This window comes from Xyrauchen texanus, chromosome 18, assembly GCF_025860055.1.
Source record: "Xyrauchen texanus isolate HMW12.3.18 chromosome 18, RBS_HiC_50CHRs, whole genome shotgun sequence".
Lineage (NCBI taxonomy): Eukaryota > Metazoa > Chordata > Actinopteri > Cypriniformes > Catostomidae > Xyrauchen > Xyrauchen texanus.
This window is the reverse complement of record NC_068293.1, coordinates 8,733,291-8,745,731: the sequence shown is the minus strand read 5'-3', so window position 1 is coordinate 8,745,731 and position 12,441 is coordinate 8,733,291. Positions and strand designations below refer to the sequence as shown.

Sequence of the window (12,441 nt, the reverse complement as noted above, 5' to 3'; positions counted from 1 at the left end):
TGACCATACACGTTACTGTCATACTGACGATTCTCTAGGCTTGCAAAGCAGTATTTTTGATGTGTGTTTATGTATAATCAAATTTTTCCACACAACCGAAAAGTACCCTCACTCACAAAACATTAGCCGGCCCAGCAGGAATCAACACCATGACGTCACAGCACTGTTGTGTTGCCATCACAGACTCTGAGTGCGCCATCTTGGTCACAAGTTAGAAAATGGAAACCCTAGTAACATGATCATCTTGTCAGGGATGTTTATATCTCTATTCATGTTTCTGCCAACTGCTTTTTTTCTGAAGAGGATCAGCATCGTAAAGTTAAAGCGAGATATTGTGGTTGGAATCGCTCTATAAGATGTAGTAAACTGTGTTCTTTAATTCGCTGTCTGCCGAGTGTACTGATGATAGAATAGGCCATATGGATTACAATAAAAAACCTATAAGTTTACCCACCACAAACTTGACATAAACAGGCCGAGCTAAATGCCAGAAAAATTATTTTGCTTCTTTAAACAGAAGTATGTTTCCTTAGGCAGTGTGCCCAGATCAGGAAAAAAATACATCAATTGCCTGTTTTTTTTCTTCTTTTTTTTCTGCCATATGTTGTTTATTTAAAATAAAAATTCAAATATTAATCTGGCATGGAACATGCCTATTGCTGTTAATTAAGAGAATTGGGATCATGTATTAAACAAACTTTTAGCATGTGAAGCTGAATATGTATATTTAAAATAGGTATAAAAAATATTTTTACTCTAAATGTATCATAATTTGTGCGCAAGTGTTATGATGTATATTCCCAGATTAAAACCAAAAATAGAGATAAAAATTATACATTTTAAGCAAAAAGTGCTGATGATATGAAATCTCTACAGTAGCTTTATGCAGGACTGTGTATGCCGCCTCAAATGGACCCTCTGTTGTTTTCAAACATAGACTTTAGGAAAAATGCAGAAAAATAAGCAAGAATATTTTTTAACTATTACAGTGATCTGTGGATGCTTTTATGTCTGGAAACTAAACCACAGAAAAAGAAAACTTTATTTTTTGTTTATTTGTTTATATATATATATATATATATATAACAAACGAAAAATAATCAGAAGAATTAATAATCTTCTTCGTCAAATTATTATTGTTATTATATTAGACTATTATTATATTTTGTAGATGTTGCTGTTTTTTTACAGAACCCAGAGCTCTCATTCAAAACTTTCCCCAACTTTCTAATCATCTACAATAAGCCGTTATCTGTGTCATATAAATACACTGATCCCTTTAAAATCACGCATTCCGTTCAATTAAGAGACTGACGAAGTTACGTGAGCAATATTTATTATTATTATTATTATTATTATTATTTATTTTATTTTTCTTCCTTCTATCTTTTAAGGCAAATCTGTTAATAACACACAATCAAGTATCGTCACAAAATAGTCGCAAAACGGTCGGCTATAAAAGGTTTCGGGGATTAAAATTCATCACATGTAATAAAGATTTTAGCCCTACTTTAAAGTTTTTTTTATTGTTGTTATTTTATGGACTTATGTTTAGGGTTAAAGTGTTGGCCTAGGGTACAGTAAAATGGGCAATTTTGGACCCTATACGATCAGAGAAAAGCGTCTAAAAGCAGCCATGAAGTAAGTAAGAGCTGATTGTCAGGTCCTAGACACTGATCTATGCTTTAAATAAGGGATATTAAATAAAATTAAAATAAAAGGAAAGACAATTCTTAACTCTATCTTTACATATTGCCTCAAAAAAACATTAATCAGTGATAAAAGTTTTCAGTAATACTCTTTCTGAACGATTGCTCAACGTCCGTTATGAAAATTAATATCCTAAAAAAAAAAAATTATATGATCAAGAAACTTATGAGTTAAACTTCTGAGAACTACTTCACGAAGTTGGACAATATTATCTAAAAAAAAAAAAAAACCTTTTAATCAATTTAAGAGTAACGAAATCATCGAAGCAAACTACGTCAAATGTTTATTTCAGAAGGCGGCCCGCTGTCACACGTACAGAGGTCATTCAGAAACGGCCTTTGACACGTTCAACGACAGTTCATAAAAATGCCGTTTTCATTAATAGCCTAACAGATCGTATTATTAGATGTATTATCTGACTTAACCGTTTGACTCAATTATGCCCATAAAAGCTGCAAAAAAAGCCCAATTTGCTCCAAATGATCTCGACGGCTGCAGCTCTATACTGACACTCTCTGGTGAAAAACATGCCCCATTATATCCTATACGGACAAAAGGTAATGCACAGCACATAAATCATCATAGGATGCAACCACAGCGACAAGTTAAAGCCATTGAACACCTCGTATCTTTCTACACAGATCAGTTTATTCACCCTAATAGGCAGAAGAAATTCAACAATATATTCAAGCTTGAGTATTTGTTTTCCCTCAGATATAAAGTCATGTCAGCCACAGAATATTTCCATGTTCTGCCTCACCTCATGGGTAGACAAAGGCTAGCCAAAGTCCCTTTACTTTTTATTAGTATTATTATTATTATGTATTTATTTATATTTTATTATTAATATTACTATACTGTAAAGAGCATCTGAAGCTTTGGAAATGCTAATAAATGACACACTTTTGCAATTGTATAAGGGCGACCTGCCAACAGCCTAAGTCTCACTTTGAAAACTTTTTAGCTCTGGGAGGATCAATGCTGATTATAGAGTAAACTGTAAGTAATATGTAATAGCCTTATACAGTACAAATGGGGGTACAAGCATTCTTAAAAAAAACAAAACATGCCTGTTGTTTAGGCCTATAGAGTATGTTTCCAACTTTATCCAGCCGAGATGTTGATCACTAGATTTGACCACTTCTTCAACCGCTTCATTCATGAAGGTCATTTTTACAATGATTTTGTCAAATACAACAACAGTGCCATTGAGATTAGCCACTGTTTTGTCAGCAACATGAAGGGCTGTACTAGGCTGTATATTTATTTTTAATTGATAGAATATTATAATAAAATGCATATTTTATACTAAAGTCAAATTTAAATAGCAACACATCTGATGATAAATTAAATTAATCTAATAATCTTAAAACGTGATTAACGTTAGACAATTTAAATTTCTAACAACTTAGAAACTAATAACACTGATGAACCTGTAATTTTGGTGGACACTCTGTAAAAGTCCACTCGCCTGTGAGCAACTTAACAACGCCAAAAACATGTTCAACTAGAGAGAGAACCTTCCCTGACCATATTATCCCCGATTACTTGAGGTCAATTTCTGATTTCGCAAAGGATCGAGAGCGCGAGGGCTTCCCTGCATTTAATGGCTGGAGTCTGTGATTTACAAGTCAAAACCATACAATAAATAATACATTTATGAATTACCTTGAAAAGTTCAAATATATCAAATGCAAAACGATTGCGATGTACCTATGTGTGCGCAGCTCTGAGTAGTTACGCGGTGGATACGGACGTGATTTTGCGGCCAGCCAATGCGCGTTCGCTTTGTCTATATTTTTAAAAATATTTCCTTATCAAGCTGCTTAAGTTTTCCGTACAGACCAGGATGGGCAATATGCTATTAAAAGTTGTATTAGATGCGCACCCAAATGGATTGCCGATACGGCGTTTCTCGCCAAAGCATCGCGAAGTTCCCACTCTTGTAGGCTATATCACACAGAACTACCATATTACGGATTTGTAGAATAAATCTGTTCATTTGGCGCATGCAGCTGGTCCGACATGGTCTCACATAAAGTAAACGAGCAAGCGATAAACCAATATTATCATTTTCGTCGGGTCTTCGTGATCAAGGCGGCTTAGAAGATAAGGTTCGGAATGAAAGCTGGTAACAATTTCAAGTTAATATGATCTGCCAAATCTAACCAGAATAAAACTGTCGTACGTCACTTCGCAATATTGTACTGACAGCGTCGTGCAGAGTCTAGCGTACAGAAGATAACCAATATTCCACCTCGTCTCCCACTTCATACGTTATCTTACCTTCATTGGACGGATGAATAGTGAATTCTGCGCTGGAAATAAACATGAAGAGAAAAAGAATTAATATTTTGCAATCCATGGTAGCAGGGCAGGGGGTAAAGCATAACTCCATGAAGCATGCCACTCATGTGAGGGCTTCTGTTCCGACACAAGTTGCCATTCTCGGCTCAGAGGCTGATGTCAAGTTTGACACTGGAGACGAGGAGGAGTCTCTCTCTCTCTCTCTCTCTCTCTCTCTCTCTCTCTCTCTCTCTCTCTCTCTCTCTCTCTCTCTCTCTCTCTCTCTCTCTCTCTCTCTCTCTCTCTCTCTCTCACACCGAGAGCTTCCCTTCTTATCTGGGTCCTACACACCAGACAGCGCCGTTTAAGAGACCCACAGGTTCAAGAGAGGTCATGACATCTCTCTGAAACACACGAGGGAGTCTCATCAAATTCCAGTTAGTACATGTAACACAGCAGACATTCTGCAACTCCTTTGTCTACATATATATATATATATATATATATATATATATATATATATATATATATATATATATATATATATATATATGCCTATACTCTGTGCCTTTTTATTTATTTCACATTTTAGAATAATAGTAAAGTCATCACAACTATGGAATAACATAAATGGAACTATGGGCACTCTTTGCCTAGAATTTGCAGACATGTACTCTTGACATTTTCTCAAGCAGCTTCTTGAGGTATCACCCTGGGATGCTTTTTAAACAGTGTTGAAGGAGTTCCCATCTATGTTGGGCACTTATTGGCTGCTTTTCCTTATTATTCGGTCCAAATCATCAATTTCAGAAACTTTTTTTTTTTTTTAATAAAATTTCAGTTTTGTAATTTAAGAAATTAATATGGTGGCACTTAAGCAGACGCCTTCAGATCAAAAGATTTTTAAGATCATAAGGAACCCAAACCTTTGAATGGTAGTGTATATATTAAGATATGGCTTTGTTTGGCCAACAAGGTCACATATACAAGGCAATGCTCCTATATAATAACCTACCCTATGTACTGAATAAAACAAATAAACAAATAGGCTTCTTAATGTGTAACCTACCATTTTAAATCACTATAATTACATGTGATAGATGTGACATCGACAATATAATGTATAGTAATACCAATTTATTTTATCGTTTAATTTACAAAGCTGTGTTGTACATTAATATTTGAGCAAAAAGCAAAACTTTTAAACATTGCATATTGATTTACAGAAACAGCATTTAGGCTTCATGCTTTCATATTATGCCTTTAAAACTTGTCTAAGCAGCTGTTGGGTGGACAGAAACACTTACAGGAAATGAATAAAGTGGACTGGGGGGATTTACCATGTATTGAATGGTAAAACAGGGCCATAATTGTAATAAAAGTTCCAATAAAAGATCATTTAGTTCACACACACACACACACACACACACACACACACACACACACACAAACTTGTTTTTATATAATTGTGGGAACTCTCCATAGACTTCCATGCATTTAATACAGATCTAATGATAATTTAGCATTTTTACATTTAAAAAAAAACATAGTTTAGTATGTTTAATAAGCCATTTCCCTCGCGGGGACTGCTGGCTGGGCCCCACAAGGTAGGCGATCTCAGGTTTTACTATGCTTGTGGGGACATTTGGTAACCACAATGTAGCAAAAACCTACGTCACACACACACGCACGCACGCACGCACACGCACACGCACACATACACACATTTTGCAATTCTTAACATTTCCTGTTCCTCAGTGATACATAGGAATATAATATTTTATTTTTTATTTTATTTATAATTATAATTTTATTTATATATACAAATAAAAACTCCAATCACCATCATTATTAATATAAATTACAATTATTAAGATTATTATAACAGTAGGACCTATTATTATTATTACACATTTTACAATTAGTCACTCATGTGTTTTAAGTTTGAATAAGATGCTTTATATTCATTAGAAAATTACACTAATTATTTTCACATGCCAAATTTGCACAAATCTCTTCACCTAATCTCTCCTTAAAATAAACTGCACATTATTAAGCTAGTACCTGTCCTAATTATGTCTTTACTTGTAGATTCATGTAATTGCTTTTAGGAATTATAAATACTTTTATAGTGTCTTAGATGTATTACATCTGAGCTCTTTGTTATTGTTGTTGTTGTTGTTGTTGTTGTAAACATATTTTGTTTGCTGGTTTTATAGGTTGAAAAAAATCAGGTAAAAAAAATGGAACATTATTTTTCACTGTGTAGGAATTTCTAATGTATGTAAACAGTCAAAACAAAAGCAGTGTTTAATAGAAGCATTTTTTGTTCCTTTTTTGTAAAACTCTCTATCAAGTCAGAGGATTGGAGACAAAGCACAGTATACATCACTTTAATAAAAACAGAGAAAGCAGATGTTGAAATATATATATGTCTATGCTGCCACTGAGACAAAAAAACTTTGAAAATACAAATACATACACTTATGTTTAATAACCATGTGGGAGCCCCTTTCCTGTCTGGTGTTGAGGACACACATTTCCTTTTGTTACTTTACAGCATACGATGGGTTCTGTTCAGCCTTTTATTTATTCCAGAGTTGTCAAATTATTTGCCAGGATGAAAACATGATTTGAAGCCAATGCCTCATTTACTTTTTGTATTGAATATGAAGTTTTTAGTGCAAAGAACTCAACATCAAACCTGGGCAAAAGTGCTGACAGTCTAATGGGTCCACTCCAAGATAATTTGTCAGTTCACATCAGATTCCCACTTCAGAAGTGTTACCATCATGTAGCAAATCCCAGCTTTAACTCTATGTTTAACAAGCAAACATGTCTGGGGCATGATTTACAGAGGAAAGGCAAAACAAAGAGGCAAACCATCTAACATGGCAATTAAAAAGAGGGAAACAACATTTTGGTTTTCCCAGTGCCACTGAGGTTTTATCTGAGGCATACACTCCCTCAAAGAGCTGTGTGTGGCTCTTATTGTAGTGTGTGAAAGTTAAATGTGACTACTTTTTGCTGAATCGATCATAGTCAAGAGATTAGAGCCTAAACAGAAAAGCCATTAACCACTTCATAAGAAAAAACTGCCTCTAATTTTCTCATTAAATTAATTCATACAAATTCATGGTTAAAACAAGCAGTTAATTTAATATTATTGATGTTTATGCAATATAAAATGTAAAGCAATAAATATATAATATGGAACCTTTTCATATTTCTGTGTTCAGAACATGGAAGCAAACAGCAGTGTAAACACCGCAGCTGACATATGGTGGTAAATGGAGACATATCGAATGTCATTACAGCCTTCTCTTTTGCTCCAACAGCAAAATAAAATAAATTATAAATTAAAAAAAGAATGCAAAAGTAGATTAAAATAGAGAGCCATGGATTATGACAGTAAGAAGTGAGAAAAGTGCTAAATTTACTGTCACTCCCTCAAAACAATTAGCAAGTTAAGCTACCAAATACTCAACATAAAAATTAGTTAAGCTAAGCTAAAAGCTACACTTCAGAGAAAGTAGCAAGTTACACTACTTATGCTACATTTAAGCTGCTACTTATTTTTTTCAACCAGATGCATAGAGAATACTTTCATAGACAGAGCATCTAAAATACATTTATCAAAGCCATGTTACAGTATATTACAGTTTAGTTCAATACAGTATAAAACACACATTTACAGTGTGGTGCAAAATGTACAGCATGTGCACATAAAACAAAAAAAACATGTCAATTCATATTTAGGCATGCTACATATACAAACCCATGTGTTCAACATCTAAAATTACTATTTTTCATATTTATACTACTACCTCTACAAACCCATACCATTTGAACATCATTTCCTTGCACATCTCTGTTTTTTTTTTTTGTTTGTTTTTTTGCACTACTAATCTTATCTTGTAATTCTGTGTCTTGCTGCTGTATTTCTGTGTGTACTGGAAGCTTCTGATCAGAGGCCAAATTTCTTGTGTATGCAAGCACATCTGGGCAACAAAAATGTGATATATAATGGTAGCAGACTGTAATACCATGGTACTTTGAGATACAATTACCATATTTATGTACTATTCTGTATATACGTACACTGTGCTTCAAAGTACTTCAAAGAATACCATGGTACAACCATGGTAATTTGATATATGATTACCACATTCATAGACAATTGAATGTACATGGTGCTTCAAAGTAATTCAAAGAATACTATGGTACTTCACCATTTGACTACCTTTGTATACCACTGTATTAACATGCTGCTCCCAGGTAATGGTGCATGCCCAAAAAACATGATAACTCTATGGTACATTTTTTATGTGTTTTTGTGTAGGCTACTAAGTCTTTGATACTCTTTCGGTGGTAAAATCTTCACCTGCAGTGCCTTTCAAGCTGTATGTTGAACTTAATAAAGTTAAATGAATAAAATTCATCACTAGCAAACGATAGGACACATTTGCAGGTTTGGTTTCCATTGATTGTAGATCCACTGCAACCAGCATTATTTTATTTTCTGTATTTTAAAATATTCCATGATCGTGTTGGCAACTGAGTGCTTGCACCAAATGATTCAGCAGCACGTGCATGTGCTTTCTGAGTCATTCAGATTGAATCTGAAGCGATTCAAACTGCTTTGCTATAGCATGTGACCAATTCATTGTAAAGAACAGACTCAGATGAGCGATTCATTTGTGAGTCGGGCATCTATAATTCTGATTCAAAACTGGTGATGGTAAACACCGGTGTGATGTTGCGGTGTAGCTTTTTTCAAAGCTATGCGCTACCCAATCAAAAATATAACTTTGCTATTGAAAAGATACTTGATTTAAAAATTAGCGAAGCAACCACCTCACTACTCAGAAATATAGTTACGCTAATAGCTTCACTATTTGAAGTGAAGCTTCTGCCCATCGCTGGTAATTGTATTTGACATTTTGGCCAGGACTGTCTGTTTTCCAGCCAATGGCAGACAGGGGAAGTGTTTGAAAAACCTGTTCAAAAACAGTTAATATTTTTGCAATTCTGTTTGGTGCCACGAGAGGCACATAGACTACACACTTTACATTTAATATCAAATCTTTTAATGCAATAAAAAAATTCATTAAAATCATTACATGAAATACTTCTGAGCCTCTGTTGTTTCAGCGCTTTCCTGATCTTGGTAAAGCCTTTCTTTTGTCTTGCAATTTAACAGATTTTGCTGTTTTTGTAGACATGCCATACTGCGTTCTGGGTGCCAGTCTTTGGATGCCATTCCTCCACCATCTGCTCCTGGATCATGCCAATCAGAGTTTGGAATGGCACCCCTGTCTTGCCAGCCAACATAACAGTTGCATTGCAATTGGTCAGCTGTAAATTTTCCCTCAAGGCACGCCTATCTCTTATTTCTCAGAAAATGAGTTTCCCTATTATTTGGTCAGTTTGCTACTCCATGTCATGAATCATCCGTGCCACATGTTTGTTAGATTAGATACACCATTGTGTTTAATGAGTTGGATAATGAATATAAAATGCAAATGTGTGGCCAATATATACACACACATATGTGTTCATTGTGTCACGGTATACACTGGCAAGTATGATATATGCGAATGAGGAATATTTATAAATTCTGTGTTGAAGTTGATTTATTCTTCATGTACTATGTTGCCCGGAGTAGTAATGCTTTGTTTAGCATTCTTTCCACAAATACTATTGGCAAGTTGAAGTGAGCAGACTATCTACGGCCTGCAAATAGCTGAGTACACAATATTCGTCAACACTGAACTGCAGAGATTTGGGTCATTGCATTGCTTCAGATGAGTGCACAAATAGTTCAAAAATTACATATGAAATGGGTTATTACTTACGATGTACTTTCTTCAGCCGTTTTTTTTTAGGGACACTTGAGCTTCAATTATCCATTGCCTCACAATTGCATTTTAAACCCATAGTTAGAGACCAAAAATAATAATCTGTAATAATGTTCAACCCACCCCAGTGGTATTCTTTACATAGTTCATTAACTTTTAAAAGCATTGTTAAGCACAGATATGTTCATGTCTACAGTCTTAGGAAATGCATTGGCAAATTACCTATCAAGCACTAATGCAAGTACATCTCTGGGAATTATTGTACTATATTGATTGTATTGGTGTTTGAAAAATGGCCAAAAATAAAGCATACTGAATGTAGATTAATCACAGTGGGTCTATGATATAGCACAGGCCTCATGTGCACAAACGATGTATATGAGCACTTTGTCTAATAGCATGTTATTGGACCCTGGCTTATTAGAGCTCAGTGAGCACATGTGCATTGTCTAGTCTGTAAAGCAGAGGGGTCCTACCACAAACTCAGTCTTACAATACTAGAATAAGATTGCTGCTATGGAGCTTTAAGACAAGTTTGTTTCGCAGGCTCCACTCATATGATCTGCCTCTGCTTAAAGTCAGAGAATTTGCCCACATAAGTTCATTAATCATGGCCTTTAATTGCAGCTGAATGAGTCACGATCATACAGATAAAAGGTCATAAAAAATATGGGAAAAACTGATACAAGCCTCTGTGCAGGCTTCGTTATACACTACAGTGTTTACCCTTTTGACAATTGCGCTTAGTAGCTACGATCCAAAACCACAGTGTCTGCAGTGCAAATTGTGTGTAGGTCCAATTTAAAGGCAAAGTCAGCTCTCACTGACTCTGTAATGTGCATGTTCATTTCACATAAAATAGGTTAATGCCAGACCACTTTGGAGGCAAATTATAAGGAAAACAGAGGCCTCTCAGAAGCAATTAGTTGTGTCTTCTACTCATTTAGAGCTGAGAGTACTTGCTCCCTTAATTAGGCTTATAGCCCTGTGACACAGACTAATCTGGCATGATTCTGACTGGGCGTTACAAGACATTTACAACCCAAATAGTAGGGATTATGCTTAATGTTGTACAGAAACACCAAATGGATAAAAAATGCAGACATGCATGCTGCATGCATACACTTACACATTTATAGTAGGGCTGTTAATAGATTACAATTTTTACCAAATGTATTATGTGATGTGCCAATTAATTGCAAATAAATTATTCATGAGAAATACAAATTTTATATATAATAATTCAAATTATTATAAACATTATATAAATATGATTCAGGTAGTTCAAGTACAAGATAAGCACTTATTATCAAAACACAGAAAGTGGCATTAGTATGGTATTCAGTGAACAGACCCATACAGGTTTTTTTGCCAACCAGCCAGTGGCAGGGATCCCCAATTTTACCAGCCACTTTTGTTTCTCTCACACTCACTCACACACACACACACACACACACACACACACACACACACACACACACACATTATTATCATAATGATAATTTTGCAACATTTAAATGGAGGCTAAAGAGCAGACAAGCACAGCAGATACATTTCTTGTTCTTTAGTTATATTGAAGGATGATACATTTGACATAAAACTTTGAAATACTTGTCTCGGGATTCCAATGTGTTCTATCATCAAGGTTACTGTTGTAACCTCGGTTCTCTGAGGGAAGGAATGAGACGTTGTGTTGAATGAAGTGACACAAGTGGTCCCCATTTAAAATGGAGTCCCATATAAAAACGGCACGCACGGACCGTGTTACGTGAACTGTTGAGACAGGCGCAAGCAGGCTACTGCGTGCTAGAGGCACCTGTGTCGGCTGCACGTAGCCCTCCCCAACGCCCCCAAAGTGATGTCACATACAGACCTTAGGTTCCCCGCACCCCTGAGGGGGGGGGAACAGGTGCTACATGACTAGCATGGGAGCAAGCCTGGCAGCCACGGCCTTCTCTCTCACTATGTCTCTTAGGACGTGAAGCAGCTGGGGCTATCTATCTTAACGCCATGAAATGCGTCAGGAAATGTGATCTTTTGGCCACATCCTTCCCAGTCTTGAGGGAGGTAACATGTGGCAAATACACCACAAGGTTTGTGAAGCCGTACGTGGGAAACTGTGCAGTGGTAGGTCCAGCCTGTGAGGGGGGACTCTACAAGCATGGCGACCGGGGCAGCGGGGCTGCCCAAGGAAAACGCGGGTCTGCCGACAGGGTGACCGTACCGCGGGGAATACATCATGGAGCTGCTCTGCAGATGTCTGCTAAGGAGGTGCCATGGGCCAGTGCCCACGAGGATTCTACACTTCTCGTAGAGTGTGCTCGAACCCATAAGGGGGTGGGCATGGCCTGGGTGTGATAAGCTAAAGAAATAGCATCAAAAGGCCCAGTGAGCTAACCTCTGTTTGGAGACAAAGCAGACAAAGAACTGCTCAGAACATCCAAAAAAAATAAATAAATAAAAAGCACATATCGGACACCATCAATGAAAGGGCTGGGTCTGCCTCCTCCCGGGGCAGCGCTTGCAGGTTCACGACCTGGTCCCTGAAGGGGCTCGTAGGAACCTTGGGCATGTAGCCCGGTCG

The 12,441-nt window shown here is 36.3% G+C and overlaps 1 protein-coding gene across 3 annotated transcripts in view; it reads right to left on the bottom strand.

Annotated features, from left to right (window-relative positions):
- LOC127658708 (ephrin type-A receptor 3-like) overlaps window positions 1-4,150 on the bottom strand; it is a 156,835-nt gene extending 152,685 nt beyond the window's left edge. For all 3 annotated transcript variants that reach the window (XM_052148144.1, XM_052148143.1, XM_052148145.1), the window contains exon 1: window positions 3,997-4,150. In XM_052148144.1, the coding sequence (XP_052004104.1) occupies window positions 3,997-4,108 (112 nt within the window). In that variant the 5' untranslated portion in view covers window positions 4,109-4,150. The remainder of the gene's footprint in view (window positions 1-3,996) is intronic.
- Between the last annotated feature and the right edge of the window lie 8,291 nt (window positions 4,151-12,441).